This window comes from Sminthopsis crassicaudata, chromosome 1 (genome assembly GCF_048593235.1).
Source record: "Sminthopsis crassicaudata isolate SCR6 chromosome 1, ASM4859323v1, whole genome shotgun sequence".
NCBI classification, from domain to species: Eukaryota; Metazoa; Chordata; class Mammalia; order Dasyuromorphia; family Dasyuridae; genus Sminthopsis; species Sminthopsis crassicaudata.
Genome location: NC_133617.1, coordinates 404,309,164 through 404,323,056, shown reverse-complemented (window position 1 = coordinate 404,323,056; position 13,893 = coordinate 404,309,164). Strand labels below are relative to the sequence as shown.

Genomic DNA, 13,893 nt, shown 5'->3' with positions numbered 1-13,893 from the left:
TTTGTCCCTCTGTATAGAAATGTTCCCACAGCTTTATGACACTGTTTTGGTTCTCTTATTATGTCTCTACCCCTGATTCTTTGCCTCTTCTTACTCTTCATACACCTAATTGTGGATCTAACTTAAGGTTCCTACTTTGATCCTTTAGTTCTCTCTTTATCTCTTAAATTAGTCACAATTGTTGTCTTTGAACAATTTTATCTATATTTAGTCCCTAATTTCATTTTATATTTCAATTCTGATTTATAATTTTATACTTCAAACTGTGTTCAGAGAACTTCCATTTGGATGTCCTGTCCTCAGTCTCAACACACAAATCATTGTTTTCTTTTGTAAATTATCTGCCCTTCCCAATTTTCCCATTTCTGTCAACTGTCTCACTTTTCTTTCCGTCACCCAGGTTCAAAATCTGGAAGCTATTTTCAATTCTACCACTAATTCATCCCTTATATCTATTATCAGTTTCTTCCTTTGTGGCATTTCTTGGATTCATTCCTTGCTTTTCTTTATCACTGACAACAATACCTTAATACTCTATAAATCTCAGGGTAAGAATGAAGCTCAGAAGTAATCTAGAACAATTTATTTATGAATCAATAGTCATTCCTCTAACAACAAAAGACCTCTAATAATAGAGAACTTGTAACCTCATGAGGCAACCCATTCTACTTCTGAGCAGCACTTGATTGTTAGTAAATGTATGTCTCTCTGTATATATATATATGTATATGTATATATAAATGTTTTCCTATAACTTCCATGCATTGGTCTTAGTTCTGCTATGGCCAGGTCAGGCCAACAACAACAAAAAAGAGTAACACTTCTTCCACATGGCCAAATTTCAAATATTTGTAAACAAATCATATGCCCCTTATGTCTCAGGATAAATACCTCCAGTTCCTTTAACTTAGTCAACAAGCACTTGTTAAGGACTTACTGTAATCATGATTTTGAGTCCTCCTGTAATCTTTGTTGCCTATTTTTGGGTCCATAAATATCCTCCCTAAAAAATCTATATGTGATTTGAACTCTCTGATACTAAACATTATACTTATTTGATGTAATTTGTTCATTTGAAGAAGGGGACTAATACTCATTGAGCATTGCATTGAAAAAAAAAAAAAACACCCATGACTTTTAACCATTTTAAACTTTAACATTTTAACCATTGTCTAGCCATGTTTCCCCAAACATACATACATATATATATGTATATGTATATATGTATGTATATTTAATTTTTAAACTTACATTCAGTGCTTTATATTTATATTTATTAAATTTTAACTTATTAAATCTAAATCATCATTCCAATCTCTTGAGATATTCAGGAATCCCAATTCCATTATCAGATGAATCATGTTTCTCCAAATTTTGCAAACTTGATAAGCATATTATTTGTATGACTAGATACATCAAAGTATAAGCATACTACTTGTGTGCCTATGCTCTCAAGGAATCTGTTTAACTAATTCTGTTGCTTAACTTAAAACCAAAATTGGAACCCATGCTGAGAGATGGAGTGCAGTGAAGATCACTAGACTGACTAGTCTAGGACTGGGAATCTCTGGACTCCAACAAAATAAGGGATTACTAATCTCTAAATCAAAGCAGACAATAGCTCAAGTCCAAAGTGCTAAACAAGTTTAGAAAGACTGGAGCAGTGTTAAAATTCAAAGTTGTAAACAGGTCTAGTTCAAGCCAAAGATCAAGGCAGGGCAGGCACCAGAGTCTTAAGAAGTCATGTAGCTTTAGGCAACACTATAAGCAAGAAGAAACATGAAATGAATTATGATCACAAGAAAGAGATTAGTTCCCATTTGCTCTCTTTTGTATGACCCAAGTGTGGGCAAACTTGGATCCTTAAGTGTGTAATTACAGAGGAAAAAGTAAGAGATTATTTGAAGTATGTAGTTTGAAAACACTGCAGGATTCACTGAAGTATACTTGATGTACATTCAGTCACAGAAAACTGGGAATTAGAGACAACTCTTTAATTATTTAAGATTAAGATACTATAATTCTTATTATATGTCCTATCCTGTGCTATGAGTTAACAATAGGAACCAAAAGGCAATACAGGAGATTTCATATAAAATCATAGATTTATTGCTAGAAGAGAACTTAGAGGCCATCTGGTCCAACTAACTATTGTAAAGATCAGTCAAATGAGAACTGATGATGGTCAAGTAGCTTGCTTAGGGTCACATGGCTAGTGTCAGAGACAAGATGTGAATTTAAGCTCTTCTATCCCCTATTCTCTTCACATTTCCTCTTTGCCTACTGGATTTGTTTAGGCCCCACTAAAATCTTCATCTTTTATAGAAAGCCCTTCCCAATCCCTCTTAATTCAAATGCCTTTCATTTCTTAATTATATCATATTTTCCTGTATGTAGCTTGTTTTTACACATTTGTTTGCTTATTGTCTCCCCCATAAGATAGATCTTTGAAAGCAGGGACTGTCCTTTGTCTCTTTTTGTATTACCAGTACTTAGCACAGTGTCTGGCACATATCTAAGAAGTGTTTATTGACTGTTTCTTGTGGCAAGTATCTTGGTATTGATGTATTGTGATTATTCATGGTTTTTGTCATAGTGAATCTTTGTATCTTCCATAAAACTTTGCAAGGGATTTTTCTGTATGCTTAGCATTTTTTTTTTCTTGTGGGAGAGTCAAGCCATAATGCAAAGCTCTTAGACTGACATTATGGGGAACTGAATAGAGAGCTGGCCTTGGAGTAAGGAAGATCCTAAGTCTTGACCTGACACATACCAGTTGTGCAAAAAAAATCACTTAAACTCTAAATGATCCAGCAACTCTCTAAGACTAAAAGTTACAGATGAATGACCATTCTGCATTGGTGGATGGAGTTTCTATTGAAGTGGGATTTCCCTATATTAATTAAAACACAGGTCTGAACAAAAAGCTAAACTAAACCAAATCATATACATCAACCAAAAAATCTTTCCATCTTCTTGAATTTGTCCCCTTCTTTCCACTTCCAATATACTGTAATCATGTCACATCTCTATTCAAAAGCCTTTACTGGTTTCTCATTTCTTACAAAATAAAAAAGAAACTCCTTAGCCAAGCATTCTGAAGTCTATTATAATGCATGTCCATTCTACCCTCCAGTCTCATTTCACACTAGTTCCCTTTGTGTTTTCTGTTCTACATAAAAACTACTCATTGCCCTTCCTTTATGACCTGCCCCTTTTCAACTCTGCACTTTTGCTTAAACTCTCTTTCACTACAGAACAGATTCATTTAAAAAAATGCAAAGAAATAAAAAACCAATAATATCTATTAAATGCCTATTTTATTAAAAGACTATATAATGATTTTTTTTTGAGGAGTTGGAGACACAAAGATTAAAAAAGAAACACCCTAAGGTGAGGGATATGGTAGAGAGTTATGACAGTTATTCTCATAATTATAATACAAGGTAGACAGTGACAGGAACAATAAAATCTGAAGAATGAGCAATGGGAAGATGTAAGGATTTCAATCAGATGGGCAGGGGATGGAGATCAGGTAAAACTACATATATAGGGAGAATTGTTACCTAAGTTGAAGAAAGAAAAACAGGATACTAAAAGGTTGAAATCAAGAGGAAGAGCATTCTAGGCATGAGGAATTGACCTTGTGAATAGAGGTAGGAGGTAACAGGCTGATCTGAAGGAAAAACTAGAAATAGTTTGGCTGGAATGCAGAATGTGTGAAGGAAAATGATAGGAAATACATATGGAAAACTGAAAATTAAAAAGAAAAAGACTCATCTTCCTGACTTTAAATCTGACCTCAGACACTTAGTAGTCATGTGACCCTGAGTAAGTCACTTAACTCTTTTTGCTTCAGTTCCTCATCTGTAAAATAAAGTTGAGAACAAATTGGCTAACTACTTTAGTAACTCTAGTAACTAGTAACTACTCTAGTAACTTTGCCAAGAAAACTCTAAATGTGGTCCTGAAGAGTCAAATATAACTGAACAATACAGCATGCACTGTGTGATCCTTTAAAAATATGTAATAGTTACATATAGTGAATAAACACTAATTTAGTGAAATCATGGTTTTAATGACATTTTATAATAATATACTTCTAATAAGTGATATAATTAGGTTATCTAAATAGGTTTTTCCCTTAGAAAAACATGAGTAAAACTACAATGAGACTTTTTTTCTGATAGCAAATGTAACATACTCACTAGAAATGAAAAATAAACTTTCAGGTGAAATTAAAATGAAGAGTCAAAACAATTTCTTACTTTATTTCTTATGGTGCTATTTTGTATGTGGTAAAAATACCAATAAACTTACCAACCACAGGAAATATTCCAAGGTTGTGTAGTCATCAGGTAAAGAGATTCCATCCAAGAGGAAGGACAGCAGTTCAAAAATCAAATAGCTACATTCACTACATTATGAAATGTCTAGAATCCAAACTAATAATACTAAGTAAAATATGGGATTGGTTCCAAGAATAAAGGATTGTTATAAGAGAAAATTGGTTAAGACTGAATCTTAATGATAAAAGTGAAATACTAAATTTGGCAAGTCCTACATACTAGTCAAGTGATAAAATTTCTATTTAATTATACCTATGAAGATTTCAACTGTTTAAAGACTAGGATAAATAATGATTGAGGTGAATAAAAATTCCATATAACTTCATCATGTCTCATCATTCATATCATATTTGATTTAGTAAAGATAAAAATAATTCTAGTCTGTAATTTCTGAAAATTTACATATTTTAGTTTAATAGCTAACATTAGTGACAATAATTCATTTTATATCTTAAGTTTGAAAGAAAAATCATAAGTTTAATAGTTGAAAATTAAACATGTGACCAGTATTCTGACTTACCTCTTTTTCCTTCAAATACATCATTTATTTCTCTTAGTAATGTTGACATGTCACTAATCTGAGATTCCCAAGCTTCACAAAATACATCTAGATTTTCTTTAGCAATCTTGCTGGATGGATGTAATGTCAAGGTTTCAGCAGCTGAAATTATCTGAAAAATATATACTATATGTAAATGAATTTTTAAAAGTTTCACTTTCTCATCTTTAATCTCTCCTTAATTACCTACAAATATGATTAGGGAGACCCAAACTCGAAAAACCCTTATTTGATCCTGCTATAATCCTACTTCCCCCTCTTTTTACTGCCAAAATTCTTGCCTCACTCTTTTTTTTTTTCCTGTATAATTCTCTCTCTCTCTTTTCAAAACATATGCATGGATAGTTTTTCAACACTGACCCTTACAAAACCTTGTGTTCCAAATTTTTCCCTCCTTCCCCTCAGTCCTCCCTTTCCCAGTTGGCAAGTAATCCAATATATGTTAAACATGTTAAAATATATGTTAAATCCAATATATGTATACATATTTATACAACATTCTTGCTGCAGTAGAAAAATCAGATCAAAAAGGAAAAAAAATGAGAAAGAAAATAATGCAAGCGAACAACAACAAAAAGAATGAAAATGCTATGTTGTGATCCACACTCAGTTCCCACAGTCCCTTCTCTGGGTGTAGATAGCTCTCTTCATCACATGATCATTCGAACTAGCTTCAATCATCTCATTGTTGGAGAGTTGACTCAGCCTTTTAAATACTACCTCAAACTTCCTTACTCCACCACGCTTTGGAAATTTCTATCTTAAAGATTGCTTTAATTGTCTTTCATTTGATAAATCCAATAGCCTTTCTTTCAGTCCTCATTCTTTTTGACCTCCAATACAATTCTTGACATTGATAGCCAGTCCCAATTCCAGAATACTATTTTCTCTTTTGATACAATTTCTCTTGAGCTTTCTACCAGATGTCTATTCCTTCTTTTCTGTCTTTCATCCTTAGATATTTCTCAAGGTTCTATTCTGGGCCTTTTACTTTTCATTTTATATTTTCTTCCTTGTTGATATCATTAACTTCCATGGTTTCAGTTTTATCTCCATAAGATAACATCCATTTACATTCATCTTTCATTGACATATTCACTGCTGTAGTTCAAGTCATAATCTCTTCTCACTAGGATAGCCTTCCAATTAACCATCCTGAGATCCAGTCTTTCCTTCTCCAATCTGTCTTTTACATAGTTGCCAAAACAATCTTCCTAAAACACTAGTTTAAATATATGACTTTACTCTTCAAAAACTTTCAGTGATTTTTTATAACCTTTAGAATAAAATTCCCCAGTTTTATATTTAAGGTATTCCACAATCTGATTCCTATCTACATTTTCAGCCTCTTTTCACAGTACTCCCTTTCATGTACTCCATATTCTAGCTAAACTGCACTTTTCTGAAGTTAAATTCTATGGCCCACTGCTGTATCTTTGTATAGGCTATTCCCCACATTGGGAATATACTTCTTTCTCACCTTTACCTTTCAGAATCCTTATCTTCCTTAATGTGTCAACTCAGTTCATGTGGTACTTTCACTTTGAATCTGAGTCCCCTCAGTTGTTAGTGCTTTCTCCCTTTTCAACCTGTCTTGTGTTGATTTATCTGTGCATATAGTGTATCCTTTTCAGTATAACATACTTTTTGAGGACAGGGACTTTTTAATCTATCTTAATAGTCCCAGCACCTAGCATGGTGCTTCATAAACAGAAGAAATAAAAGTTTATGGAACTGAATTGAATATTTTCAGGTTTAATCTGACTGAAATGTCTGAAGGAACTGAGGTAGGCATGAATGAATAAGAACTCAGGTCCACACAGTTCTCCCCTGGAAATGCCATCAATCTTAAAATACTGCTACTTAAAACAATAATGAATTTTAAAAAAAAGGTTATTGTATGGATGGATTATTTAAAAGTGGTGAGTATCTTTTGCCTGAGAGTGAATCTGTGGTCTTAAGATGCTTGTCAAATAAGAAGAGATTCTAACTCAGGAAGATTGAAACATATCCTTCCGTTGCATCCCAACTCTGTACACAGCCTATAAGAAGTGTAAAATTATATGAGTTAAAGTTTACTGTCCATTACAATGAAAGTTTAACAAAGCCATTTCAGCTTCTTAGAATGTTATGCAGTCTTTTAGTGACCCAAGAATCTGTTTATAAGTTGATTTTTTCTTTTTTTTGTTTCCATTCCCAAGGTTTAGCACTGTGTCAGATCTAGAATAAGTCCTTAATGTCCTTAAATGTTTAAACTTCAACTGATTAATCATATTACATCAAAATGACCATGAAAATTATGAGATTCCATGACAAGCTTAGAACATCGTGAAGAGGAAGGGCTTTTAAGCTAAATGGAAAAAAATCAAAGTGTTTTAAAATTAAGCCCTCAAAAAACACCAATCTCAAATTTTACACATGAGCAACAGCTAACCATGATCAACCATGTCAAAATCATACCCAGGCAAATTGCTATAGTAAAATCTCATTCTTTTTATATTTGAAAATAAAATATTTTCCAATTACTTTGAACTGGTAGAGATAACACCTGAATTTTCCCTCCTTAAGGCAAATATTTTTAATTTGTTTAGAATGAAAATTCAAGACTAAACTTTTGATTCCTAGAAAAAAAAAATGATACTTAGGAGAAAAAGATCTAAAGGCAGTCATACCTGTTGGGCAGTAACCTGAAATGTTTCTTCTGCATGCATACAAGTAATTTCAAGGGGTTCTGTTCCTGATATGTGTCTCAATAATCGACAAGTCTGGAAAAAAATTTCTAAAATTTAATTAATAAATTCAAATGAGAATCAACAACTATATCTGTGAGGATCTGGTTCAATGAAGTAATTTTTTTTTTAAATCACATATATAAAACTTACAAAACATTATAAAAGCAAGCTCATGGCTACGTTCTAGATAGTTGAGATTGCTTGAATTCTTATAACAAAAAGACAGAAATGCCACAGTAATACACAATATTGAATTTTAAAATGTTTTCTGTTCCCTTAGAACAAAATAGCAGAAAGCAATGTAAACAAATAATAAAGTTTCTTAAATAGTAACACTGGAACTTACCTCAATAAGCTGTTCTTTCTGTTCAGATAGCTTACAGGCATATTCTGCCAAAGCTTCTAAGTTTCCTTCTACTCCAGTAATTTTTAATGCTTTCAAAATCCCATGATCTGCATGGTGCTTTAGAAGATCTGTTGCAAGCAATGTTGCTGTGCTGTGAAGCTTCATTTGTTGGAATAATGGGGAAAGACATATTAATAAGACTCACTGATCACTCATTAATATTTTTAAAAAATCCCAAATATGTTAGTATTTCTTTGTACCACCTAGGTTTCAAGGAAGCTGTGGAAGAAAATTGATGCAGTGGACTTTTAGGGTCAAACTAAGTGTTATATAACTAAGTGTAGTTTGATGGCCCACATAGTTTCAAAATCTTTTCATTTTACTACCAATGAGCTAGTCTATATGGTTCACCTTTCAGCCAAAATATGAATATATGAGGAATGGTCAACTGTCCTGGAGGGTGTACTTATTTCAGACAAGAAAACAATAATAGTGGCTAGAAGCCTCTCAGGAGCCTTTTCACAACTTAAAGAGAGTTAAAAGGAGTGGAGAGTTCACAAGTTCTTTTGCTTCTTTTGGAAGAACTGATTTTTGTCTCTGAGATTTAAGAGAAGCATTTTGCCAGTGACAGAGGACTATTCAACTCTATTTTTTTCACAGTGAAAAACATGAATTATAAGGGATAGTTCAATTAATAAAAAGACAAGGATGAAAATGCAAGAGGGTATGATATATTGGGAAATGACTATGGTTTAAAAAACATAAGGCATCAATGAAACATTCTTCAAAGAAAGTTAATGAGACATTTTGATTTAGACCTTGAGTTGAGTTTTTTTCAGGGAACAGACTTACGGTTTCATTTCAATGGGACCCGCATTGGGACCCCTCCAAAAATATAAACTCTCACTACCAAAGAAAATCTGCGATTGTTCTGCCTATAATCTTAGTTTCTTGAGGGCAGTGAAAGTATAATTGATTTGTCCAAGATAATAAAGCCATTCTATGTTAGGGGAAGGATTGAAACCTGTTCTTCCTGACTCATCATCCAATCTTTAGAACTGTCATGATGTTTATTTAATTGGAAATAAGCCTTTAAATTATTTGTTCATTAAAAAAAAAATCACCATCTCTGGTGTCCAAAGGCAGTAAAACTGATGGGTGTAATACATATTTGAAAGGGAAAACCTTTTCCTTTGATGAGGGAATTTTTTTTTTTTGATTGTAAAAATATCATGGGAGAGGCACAATCCAGATTCTCTCACTTCCTCTCCAGACTCCACTCCCCTTCTACTGAGAAGACCCATGTGAAGTTGTGTAAAACATTTCCATAAAAATCATGTTGCAGAAGAAAACACAAATCTCTCCCTTCATCCCAAAAAACAACCTCAAGAAAAAAAATATGCTTCAGTCTATATTCAGTCACAATTCTTTTTCTGTATATGGACAGCATTTTTCATAAGTCCTCCAGAATTGTCTTGGATCATTGTATTGCTGAGAATAGCAAAGTCATTCACAGCTGATCATCCCACAATTTTACTATTACTAAGTACATAGTACATTTCACTTTGCTTTAGCTTATGAAGGATTTTCCAGATTTTTCTGATAACATCCTGCTCATCATTTCTTATAGAACAATACTATTTCTTCCTAGTCACATATCACAATTTATTCAGCCATTCCCCAATTGATGGGTATCCTCTCAATTTCCAATTCTTTGCCGTAAGAAAAGAGCTAATATAAATATAAATCACTTTATACAAATAATTATTTCACTAATCCCTACAACATCCTCTGTGGAAGGTGTCATATTATTCTCATTTTACAGAAAATATACTTGAAGATTTGTACAGTAGATTCTTGTTAAGATATGAATTGTTCTAACATTCAGAACTATCAAACTTGTCAGACCAAAACTTCAGAGAGAAGGACCAGATCAAAATGTGATTGGGAAATTTTTAACAGAATTTTTAAAAATATGGTTTTCTAAGTCACTATGAATGTTGGAAGAATCTATTTGAATTAGACAATATAAACTTAGATGACTTCAGAGGTCTTTTCTGAGATCCTATAGTTTTATTATTATTTTTTGTTAAAAAGGCTTAAAAGCCATTTAAATTTGTAGTACATGCTGGTATTCAGCATATAACTTACATGAATGAAGAATTAAAAGGGGTTAAATTTCAAATTGTACTTACCTCTCTTTTAAACTCATTTATGCTCTGGTTTATTTTTAATATAGCTAATTCCAGATCTTCCATGATATTCTTTGTCTTCTTGCTTTGCTAAAATGGAAAAAAAATTTCTTATTTCTAATTAGCCCTCTAAACCAATAATAATTCTAGTTGTATGAAATATAATTTGAGGTTGGAATTTTTAAACGTAAGAACTTAGCAACACAAAAGTTGCTATTCAGTAAATTAAAAAAAATTTTAAAGACTATTATTCTTAAAATTTTCAGTATTTAAAATTTAAAATGTACAAAACCAAACTTATCTTCCTTCTGAAATTAGTTTTTCCACCTGATTGCTTCTTTTATATTAATGGCATCAGTATCCACCATTATTTCTGTCAACCAAGCTCAACACTTCAAAGTAATTTGACTTTTTCCATTTTATGACTTTTAAAATTTACTCACTTGTCAAATTCTGCCAATTTTACTTTTGTCTCTTACAATATATTTCTTGCAATGTCTGTTACATATATTTCTTCCCTTCTATTTCTACTATCACCACCATAATTTTAACCCTCATAATTTATCTGCACTTTTGCAATACTCTGACTGATATCCCTACTTACTATCTTTCCCAAAATTACATTAATCCATCCAATCCACTCTCACCATATTAATCTTCTTAAAGTTCTACTATTCTTCTGATTATATATTAACTTAAATTTATCTATTATATTAAATTCAAACATCTTACCTAAACATTGCAATACAGTGAAAAGAGAATTGATTTAGGAGTTGAGACCCTGGGTTCCAGCTTCAAACAAGAACAGAGTGTTCCAAAAAACTTAGTGAAATTTTAAGGTTTTGGTTCTTTCAAAGTCAAAAATATCAAGTCCTATAGCTAATGAGAAAAACAAAAAACCCCCGCGCGAATTTGTGTGTATGTGTATGAGTCTGTCTGTTTCTCACCTAAAGTCACATGACACAGCATGATCTGTTCTGAGACAGGTAAGTACAGAAAACTACGAGGGGAGATGGCAAAGAACAACCCCTCCCAAATATTTAAAAACAAGCAATAACAAAAACACCTGTTTAACAGAAACTGTGATAAGCACAGGACAATGAAAGACAAGTAAAAATGAAGAGCAGGGAAAGAAAAGAAAAACAAACAGTTTATGCTAAAAAAAAAAAAAAAAAAAAAAACCTTGCCATGACTTCATCAAGGACAAATATGTCAAATCAGCCTCAATCTGTAGACCACCAAGGGTAACTCCTGAGGATCTAAACCCTCTAGTTTCACCATGGGGTCCAAACCTGCAGTCCTGGCAATAAAGTTTAACTTCCACATGCCATAATAATTTAGTAGAGAAAAACCTGTAATACAGCATTTATTTTAATTCAAAAAGTTCTTGCTGTTTGCATCCATAATGAAACTAAGTGCTGTAATTCATTTTTAATTAGGTTTGACAGCTCCAAGATGCTCTGAGCTCATAGCTGGTGTGAGCAGAACCAGTAAAATCTTCTATATGTTGCAAGTCAATTTCAATATTGTTGAAAGATTTTTCCTTTGAATGAAAATAAAGATTCTTTCAAAAAGCTTCAATATTTGTCTGAAAAGGTCTTCAAGTTTAAAACTGCACTAAATTTTTTGGAGAATTTTATAGTGACATGTCTATCTGTATTTGTGTTTTTACAAGTTAACAAAAAACAATCTGTCTCCAAAATGAATATTTTCCTCTAATTTATAGGGAAAAAATGAACCGGCTAGAAGAATACATTTCTTTTTTATTTATTTATTTTTAATGGTATTATGTCTTTCCAAATATTTGTAAAGATAGTTTTCAAAATTCACCTTCATAAAATCTTGTGTAAAAAACACATTTCTAAGATAGAAATGTTCTTTGAAAGAATGGAAGAAGCAATTTGTAGAGGAAATAAAAAACAAAATGAAATAACAGTGGGATTTCCACACTTTGTATGATGCAAAACTAGTGCCATAGAGAAAAACTACTTAATATTTGAAGTTACATAATAGGACAGGAACTCTTAATCTGACAATTCTAAACATGCTTTTTTTTCCATGTATTTTATTTTTGCCCAGTTTATTTAAAAACCATTTAAAATGTTCATTTTTAAAATTTTAAGTTCCACATTCTATCCTTTCTTTCTTCATTGAGAAGGCAGGCAATTCAATACACAGTATGGTCAAATTGCAAAAACATAGACCAAAAACCTTAAAAAAACCATGAGAAAAATAAAGTTTAAAAAAAGTATATTTTAATCTGTATTTAGATAGATAATATTTTTCCTTGTTAAGTCAACATTTCACTTTTCATCAGATTCATATAAGTCTTTCCAGGTTTTTCTAAGAGCATCTTGCTCATCATTTCTTATAGCACAATAGTATTTCATCATATTCACATACCACAATTTGTTCAGCCATTCCCCAATTGATGGGCATCCCCTCAATTTCCAATTCTTTGCCCCTAGAAAAGAGTTGCTATAAATATTTTTATACATTTAAGTCCTTCTCCTTTTTGTTTTCTGATCTATTTTGGGATACAGACCTGTAGTAGTACTACTAGGTCAAAGAATATACAGAGTTATATAACCCTTTGAGCATACAAATTATGCTTTAAAGGATTTTTTATAATTGCATTTCAGTACAACTAGATTTCTTTATACTTTTATGTATTTATAGTCATTTAAAAACATTCTGAGAAGAGGTTCATAGGCTTAACTAAACTGCAGAGTTGCATGACAGAAAAAAATGAAGAACCATTATAACAGGAAGAGGTTCATCTTGTAGAAGTATGAACTGGACTTTGGAAAAAAGTAACTTTCTGTGCATTATAGAAGGATATGGATCCATAGGTACCATTAGAATAAAGGTAACTATCAGAGGACAAAAATGTAAGTATAGTGGTTGACTTCCCTGCTGAATATTACCCAACCTTTAACATTAGATTTCTATATAAAAATGAACAAATTATGGATAATAAAGAGAATGAACTTGAGATCCTAAATGGGGAGGAAAATTCAGCCTCAAAGGTGTTAATGAAAGTTGGGATAGGGCTCAGGACTAGACTATGACTTTTTAAATGTATATTTCATTCAAAAGAAATAGAAGAAAGAAAAGGGAACAGACTAGGGTAGCATGGTTTATTAAAAAAAAGATATACTAACTTTAAGGAAAATTCCTCCAAGTTGGGGGAAAAAATCATGGTAGAGAGCAACTGGTTGAAGATCAATAGAGGAAGAAAGTAGTGATGATGTTATAAGGTATACTATAAATCACTTGGATAGAAGAGGAAATGTTATGAGGGTTTTGGTAAACTCATTACAGATCTGGCATGAAAATATAATACTGTAGCAATGGAAGACTTAAATTATTACTGCCATCTACTATCTAACTGTAACGTGCTGTTGTCTCCAGAAGCTGCCGATTGCTCTCTGGGAGGAGATCTGCTGTGTCAACTCAAATCTCTCAGACAGATTCTTCTTCCTGTAGAGAGCCGACTTCCCTTCCTGTTGAGAGCAGCCTCAAGTCTCGGCCAGACAAAACTCCCTCTTTCCTCCAGAGCTGCCCTCTTTTATCCTCCCAGAGAATGGGTGTGGTATCATGCAAGGGCTTCTGGGAAAAATTACTTCAACCAATGAACTTGCTCCTCCTAAGCATGCAAGCTCTTCCCCAGAAATTCACAAGTAAAAACTCCCAGTAAAGGCCGGAACTAGAG

General features: G+C 32.5%; 1 protein-coding gene across 1 annotated transcript in view; it reads right to left on the bottom strand.

The window, feature by feature from the left end:
- CTNNAL1 (catenin alpha like 1) overlaps positions 1-13,893 on the bottom strand; it is a 99,361-nt gene that overhangs the window by 21,064 nt on the left and 64,404 nt on the right. The window contains exons 8-11 of the mRNA XM_074280064.1: positions 10,182-10,268; positions 7,987-8,145; positions 7,581-7,673; positions 4,870-5,020 (exon numbers count right to left, since the gene is read on the bottom strand). Of these exons, the coding sequence (XP_074136165.1) occupies positions 4,870-5,020; positions 7,581-7,673; positions 7,987-8,145; positions 10,182-10,268 (490 nt within the window). The remainder of the gene's footprint in view (positions 1-4,869; positions 5,021-7,580; positions 7,674-7,986; positions 8,146-10,181; positions 10,269-13,893) is intronic.